This window comes from Astatotilapia calliptera, chromosome 22 (genome assembly GCF_900246225.1).
Source record: "Astatotilapia calliptera chromosome 22, fAstCal1.2, whole genome shotgun sequence".
NCBI lineage: Eukaryota > Metazoa > Chordata > Actinopteri > Cichliformes > Cichlidae > Astatotilapia > Astatotilapia calliptera.
The window spans coordinates 6,608,316-6,616,079 of record NC_039322.1 but is presented as its reverse complement, the minus strand read 5'-3'; the positions used below and the strand labels follow the sequence as shown (position 1 = coordinate 6,616,079).

Below are 7,764 nucleotides of genomic sequence, written 5' to 3'. Positions count from 1 at the left end.
TTTAGGAGTACATCTACAATAAGTTTATTGTTAATTAATAAGAAACTCCAGACGATTCGATTCTGAGCTTAAGAAGCTTCTGATAGGTTAGTAGAGTCCATGTGAGTAAATTGGTGGCACACCTGTGGATGCATATAAGGCAAAACACAGAGCCTGTTTCTTTGACATGGGAAAATCAAGCGATATCAACCAAAACACCAGGAAAAGAATTGTGGAGCTCCATAAGTGTGGCTCAATTGTGAATACAATTTGGGTAATACAGACAATTTCTCTCTTTACTCTTAATTTTAACAATTTCTTAAAATATTTATTAATGTAAAAAAAATAAACAGTCTGATTTGATGTTACAATTAAAAAAGTGTTTGTGTTTTTATCTGAAGAGTGTGTAAATATCTGGTTTCAACTGTATATTTGATGATGTTGGTGTTTGGCTTGATTGTCAGCACAAAGAGGGAGAGAGAGGAGCAGAGAGGGAACAAGAGCAGGTGAGACATGTCAGACATTCTCTGAATATTTGCTTAGTCATTCTTTTATTGTTTTTATGTTTTCATTGCAAGAAACTTTATTTCAATTGGTGAAACAAGGCAGCAAAGACTGAAGTGTAGTAAAAGAAGCTTTACAGGTTTTAAGAGGTTTAATATTTTTGGTTAATGTGAGCATGATCAAAACCCTGAAAATGGATTTCAGATCTACTATAACAGTCTACATTGTTAAGCTGTGGTAAATGAAGGCTGCCTGTGGACATCAGATGTCATACAAATCTCTGCATGCCTACTGACTGTTTCAACCAAGAGTATAAGTGTAATGGAGAGTCCCGCCTTTGGTCAGGAAGCAGTCATGCTGATAGGTTCCCACCTTGAGCTGCCTTTGGCAGACTCCCAGCTGATCATCAAAGACCAAGTCTACGTCATAAACCTCGAGGGTCAGCGTGTCATTTTCCTCAGTGTAGAAATAGGAGAATTCCTCTTCCCACCAGGGGTTCGGGTCATTGTAGCGAACAGATGTTTTACCCAGAGAAGTAGAACCAGAGGACACTGTGACATAGGCATCTGTGGTTAACAGGACAACGGTGGGAAGATCAGTCGCTCGCAGATCATACACCTTGAGTTGGGCTTCGACCATGATTGAACTGCACATGAGCAGCAAAAGGACGAGGGGCACGCTAGAGTCCATGGCTTTGCTGGAGGCTGTGGAGAAGGAACAATAGAGCTTTAAAATTTTAGCCAGGATACCTGGATCGACACAGTCAGCCTTGTGAGGATCTATTTTATATTGGAACACATTTATGCAATCCTCAGCATTGTCTACATATATATTCTCTGTGGACATTGCAGTGAACGGTGTTCCTGAGTCTGTACAGACATTTTCACTAAACAACTGTGTATGTTTTTAATGCATTGCTCCATATCAACTCTCTTCTGCTTTACTTCTCTCATAACTACTTCACAGTAGACTCCACTCTTAAAATTAAATGCATCTTGTGGCGGAGGTGTGGTCCGGGGCGCGGCTGCAGGGGAGAAGTGGTGCAGTGAGCTCAACGGGGCGGTGCTGGTGAGAACAGCTGATGGCGATTTGGACTGATGGTGGTTTTCCTTCCTTTTATATAGTGAGGTGGAGAGGAGCGGAGGAGGAAGACGCTGCGGGAACCGACCGCTGTCAGACGGTGTTCTGTTATAATTCCGTGGACACTCTCAATAAATGTGGAATCTGATGATAACAACCTGTGTGTGGGTGTATCTGTGCATAGCATACGTCATACATCTATTGGTAACAGTAAAACTGAGTGATCCACTTCCACTAGCCAGTAGTTTGGAAACAGCAAAGTAAGCCACCATTACAACCTTTACAACCTTTACAGTCAACATAACAAAAAAGTATATAAAATCACAAATACCTAACATTAAACAGGAAAAAAAGGTTTGACAAATCAGAGACCTGTAGAAATGCTATGTATAGTCCTGATCCCCCAAAGAAAGAAGCTTATTCCTTTGTTATTTAATATTAAACAATATTTTGAATATTGAGTGAATTTTCCATGGGCACAGTTCAGGTATTCTTTGGGTTTCAGGAAAGTTCTTTAGGATTTTTCATGCTATGTGTAACATGTCTTCTTGCCTATTCACAGTCAATTCTGTGTGTTACAGGAAAAAAGCTTTTTCAAAGCAAAATGTTTTCTGTTGTTCACATTATAAAACATTTAGCATAACTAAAAACAGTAACAACATGATCTAACTCAGCGGTCTCAAACCTTTTTTGCGTCACGGACCGGTTTATGCCCGACAATATTTTCACGGACCGGCCTTTAAGGTGTCGCGGATAAATACAACAAAATAAAACTAGTACCGGTACTGAAAAAAAGAAAATGTATTCATAACACACATGAAAAGACCCAGGAAAACCAAGTAAACGATAAAAACGATAACAAAATAACGCTGAAAACCGATAAAAACCCTGAAAACTATACATTTCACATCTGAGCCTCAACTCTCGCGGCCCGGTACCAAACTACTCACGGACCGGTACCGGCCCGGGGGTTGGGAACTGCTGATCTAACTCATCTGGGAATTATGAGTTTAGATCCATCTTAGTAAATCAGAGGGTCACAAATGGCTTTTAGAGCACATGTTATTCTGATTGGATTAGAACAAGGAAAACGTTACACTGTAGACTTTTAATTTGAGCAGAAAGCAAGAAGCAGTTCTAAACTCTTACCTGTAGCTTGGTCTTGTCTCTCGCCACGTTACCTGCTGTTCAGGATGTTTTAGAGGCTGACTTATCAGCTTTATGTCAACAATACACTGGCCACACAACCTGCTCAACTCCCATGATTATATAATATGTCCGAATTGGAACATCTGCTTATGGTGTCTTGTTTGGCCACCTTCTCCAAACTCTCAGAGTGCTGTGAAACCGTGTCACATCCAACTTGTTGCATAGGCCACTGTAAGGATCACTTGCTGTCACTTGATCCTCCTTAGCTGTTAGTTTTCAGTGTGCAGGGCAGTACAGTTTGTTTGTTTTTACAGTCTAGGTATGCATGTGAGGAAGTAAAAAAGACAAAATATTTGTAACAGCCAGGCTGAAGCTGATTTTGTGAAGAGTGAATAATGGATTTAAATGCTGACAAAATGGAACGTGGCAAGTAACTTGAATAAACCAAAAACGAGCCTTTATTGCGGCTGATACCAAAACACAAGAAACAAGGCGAGGTAAATATCCTTCGTGGTCCAACCTATCCCAGAATTCATAGTGAGCCATCCGTCCACAACCATGTGCCACCTTTATATTGTTAAATTGTTTGTTTGATATGCTTTTACATTTTCATGTGAAGCACTTTGTTATAGTTTCTTGTCTTAAAAAGTGCTATATAAATAAATTTTACTTACTTACTTACTATTCAACTCAAGCAGCTGAAGTTGTAGGATTGACAGATGCATATTAAATGATTTAAAATCCACAACTTACCTTATATAGATATACACTAACAGTCAAAAGTTTGAACACAGCTTCTCATTTAATGTTTTTTCTATATTTTTACTACTTTCTACATAGTAGAAACAAACGGAAGACATCAGATATATGAAGCAAGATATATGGAATTATGTAACAAAGAAAAAAAATGATAAATAAGTCTAAATGTGTTTTATATTTTAGATTTGTGAATGTAGACACCCTTTGCCTTCTCTCAGTGAGCTTCATGATGTAGTCACCTGAAATGGTTTTCACTTCACAGGTGTGCCTTGTCAGGGTTCATTTGTGGAATTTCTTGCCTTCTTAATGGGGTTGGGACCATCACTTGTCTTGTGGAAAAAGTCAAGCTAGTACACAATACAATACAATTTTATTTGTATATCACATTTAAAACAAGAGGTATGCCAAAGTGCTTCATAGAACCAATTAAGAGCAATAACAGGTACAAATACACTGACAGGTGGGAGACATAACTAACCAATAATACAACAGACACAGTAGGCACAAGCCAAAAGGCTGAAGGTTAAATCATTATAAACATTAATCAGAGCAAAACGATAAAATACAGTACACTTACAAATGCGGGCTCTAGGCAGCCGGGAAGGCTAGGCTAAATAAACACGTTTTTAATTGAGATTTAAAAGATTGAATTGGATCAGACACTCGAATAGCTTGAGGGAGATTATTTGAGAGGTAGGGTGCAACAGAGGCAAATGTGCGGTCACTTCTGGTCTTAAGCCGAGATCTAGGTCCCACCAGGAGCATTTGGCCTACTGATCTAAGCGCTCTCCTAGGGGTATAAAGGCTGAGGAGATCAGTAAGATAGCTGGGCACGGTATTATTTATGATTTTAAAAGTGATCAATAAGATTTTAAAATCAATACAATATTTAATAGCCAGTGCATGTCAGAAAGAACTGGAGTAGTAGACTCAAACCTACCAGTCCCAGTTAAGAGACGCGCAGCAGCATTTTGAACAAGCTGCAGTTTGTGAACTAGGGCAGCAGAGGTGACAGCCCTATTTGACAACTGTTAGAATTCATATTATGGCAAGAACCAATCAGCTATGTAAAGAGAAACAACAGTCCTTCATTACTTTATGAACTGAAGGTCAGTTAGTCCAGAAAATTGCTAAAACTTTGAATGTGTCCCCAAGTACAGTTGCAAAAATCATCAAGTGTTAGGACGAAACTGGTTCACATGAGGAAAGGAAGACCAAGAATCACCTCTGCTGCTGAGGATAAATTCATCTGAGTCACCAGCCTCAGAAATCCCAAGTTAACAGAACCTCAGATTAGAGCCCAGATAAATGCCACACGGCGTTACAGTAGCAGACATAGCTCTACATCAACTGTTCAGAGGGGACTGTGTGAATCATGGTCAAATAGCTGCCCAGCTGGTTTGCGTTTAGTTGGACCATCATTTATTTTTCAACAGGACAATGACCCCAAACACACCCCCAGGCTGTGCATTTGACCAAGAAGTAATGGAGTGCTGCACCCGATGGCCTGGCCTCCACAGTCACCTGACCTAAACCCAATCAAGATGTTTTGGGATGAGATGGACGGCAGAGTGAAGGAAAAGGGCCAACAGGTGCTCAGCATCTCTGGGAAACCATTTCAGGTGACCACTGAGAGAATGCCAAGAGTGTGCAACGCAGGAATCAAAGCAAAGGGTGACTATTTTGAAGAATCTAAAATATGAAACATTTTGAGTTATTTCACACTTTTTTGTTCAATACATATGTGATCATTCATAGTTTTGATGTCTTCAGTGAGAATCTAAAATGTAAATATTCATGAAAATAAAGAAAAAACATCAAATGAGTGCGTGTCCAAACCTTTGACTGGTAGTCTGTGTCTTGCTATCACTGTCACTGTCTCTGTTGCTCATTCACTCTTCCTCTTACTGGCTGCTGATGTCACTTTTCACCCTCACAGTCAGCTGCTCAAAATCCAACTCCTTCTCTGGGCCCCAGCAGCTACTGAAATACTGAAATAGGGCAGGCATGATTAGAATGATGGATCCCGGCTGTCTCGGCCAGCCTCCCCTATCACTGCCCCTGAACACACTGGACTGCCCCTCCCTTGTAGCCGAGCTGCAGACCAAACTGCCACACATATGTATTTTTAATAATTTCCCTTTGACTTGCTGGGTTTTATAGTTGCTTGGTTGTGATATTTGGTTCAGAAGCAGTCAGTGAAACCCATTCCACAGCTGGCTGAGAATCAAGATCATCATTTTGAGAGAATTTTGAGTTCCTTGGAAATCCTGTGTATTCTCAAAATGTAGAACATCATGAGCATGCTGATCATCCTGCACCCATCACTCAGGCAAGAACCTAAACCCCAGCCTCCAGAGTTGAATGTGGGCCTCGTGCAGCCCCAGCCTCACTGTAACCTCAGTATCACAAGTATCATTTGCAACTTGGGCAGCCTGGACAGCTTGCATATCCAGGGCCAGTCTTTACTATTTAATGGTTTCTGGTGTTTCTTGGCTGGCTTTTCATTTTGTGATTCATGACATTTTGTTTTTTATTACAACATAAAAGCTTGGCCCAATTTAAGTCATGCAACAGGACAATGACTATTTTCATCTCTCTGTTGAAGATAAACATCACAGTCAACAATGAAACATATTCACTGGATTAAAACGATGGTGCTGCTCTATTTTTACCTGTTACCATGGTGAATCCTGATATCACAGATAGATTTAGTGTGCATCTTTCCGTATATGTTTAGTATGTGTGTCTTATCATTTCCTGTTTTATTGTGAAGGTTTATTTTCTTGTATGTGATCACTCTGAAACACTTAAAGCCTTCATTGGAATATGAAAAATAACAAACACAATGAGAAGAAATGTCACGCAGTGGCGGTCCTAACCTGTTTGGCACCCTGGGCGAAGACTCCCTCTGGACTGCCCCGCCCTCTCCTCCCTGTGCCGCAAGCAGCAGGCGCACCTCGAAAACGGAGGGCGCCCTTACTCCCACTATAAAGCCATAAAAAGGACAAAAAGGATTGTCCCAGTTTCTGGAACCTCAGAGGGGGAATGTGAACCAGGAGGGGACTGGGGGCTTTGATGTTTCACTCCAGAATTTGTTTTTTTTAACCATTCAGAGGTGGATTTGTTGCTGTGTTTTTGATCATTGCCCTGTTGCCCATTTTTGCTTGAGCTTCAAGGCACAAACCGATGGTCAGGCATTCTTCAAGTGACTTATTATTAATTCCATGTATGTATATGAACATACAGTCACTTCGTGTTTCATTCAATTTATCCTAGTAACCATAGGCTTATTCTCATATAAACATTAATTTCAACATAACTTCTTTTTAATTCAAATGGATAGAAATATTTTTTCTCTTCAAAAATCTGTTTGTCAGTCACAATATTCTCAATATGTTTCTTTTATTAAATCATACATGTCAGACATTCTCTGAATATTTGCTTAGTCATTCTTTTATTTTTTCATGTTTTCATTGCAAGAAACTTTATTTCAATTGGTGAAACAAGGCAGCAAGGACTGAAGTGTAGTAGAAAAACTTTACAGGTTTTAAGAGGTTTAATATTTTTGGTTAATGTGAGCATGATCAAAACCCTGAAAATGGATTTCAGATCTACTATAACAGTCTACATTGTTAAGCTGTGGTAAATGAAGGCTGCCTGTGGACATCAGATGTCATACAAATCTCTGCATGCCTACTGACTGTTTCAACCAAGAGTATAAGTGTAATGGAGAGTCCCGCCTTTGGTCAGGAAGCAGTCATGCTGATAGGTTCCCACCTTCAGCTTCCTTTTGCAGACTCCCAGCAAATCATCAAAGACCAAGTCCAAGTCATAAACCTTGAGGGTCAGCGTGTCATTTTCCTTAATGTTGAAATACGAGAATTCCTCTTCCCACCAGGGGTTCGCGTCATTGTAGCGAACAGATGTTTTACCCAGAGAAGTAAAACCAGAGGACACCTTGACATAGGCATCTGTGGTTAACAGGACAACGGTGGGAAGATCAGTCGCTCGCAGATCATACACCTTGAGTTGGGCTTCGACCATGATTGAACTGCACATGAGCAGCAAAAGGACGAGAGGCACACTAGAGTCCATGGCTTTGCTGGAGGCTGTGGAGAAGGAAAAGTAGATTTACATTTTAGCCAGGATACCTGGATCGACACAGTCAGCCTTATGAGGGTCTATTTTATATTGGAACACATTTATGCAATCCTCAGCATTGTCTACATATATATTCTCTGTGGACATTGCAGTGAACGGTGTTCCCGAGTCTGTACAGACATTTTCACT

The 7,764-nt window shown here is 40.3% G+C and overlaps 1 protein-coding gene across 1 annotated transcript; it reads right to left on the bottom strand.

Annotated features, from left to right (window-relative positions):
- Positions 1-619: 619 nt before the first annotated feature.
- On the bottom strand, positions 620-2,792 carry LOC113014863 (protein C2-DOMAIN ABA-RELATED 4-like). Its single transcript, XM_026156646.1, has 2 exons — positions 2,713-2,792; positions 620-1,187 (listed from the first exon to the last, which is right to left on the bottom strand). The coding sequence occupies exon 2, from the start codon at positions 1,171-1,173 to the stop codon at positions 784-786; it is 390 nt and encodes a 129-aa protein (XP_026012431.1). The 5' UTR covers positions 1,174-1,187; positions 2,713-2,792; the 3' UTR covers positions 620-783.
- Positions 2,793-7,764: the final 4,972 nt, after the last annotated feature.

Excerpts from the sequence above, each read along its gene's own strand:
- LOC113014863 (XM_026156646.1), bottom strand. The coding sequence starts at position 1,173 with ATGGACTCTAGCGTGCCCCTCGTCCTTTTGCTGCTCATGTGCAGTTCA.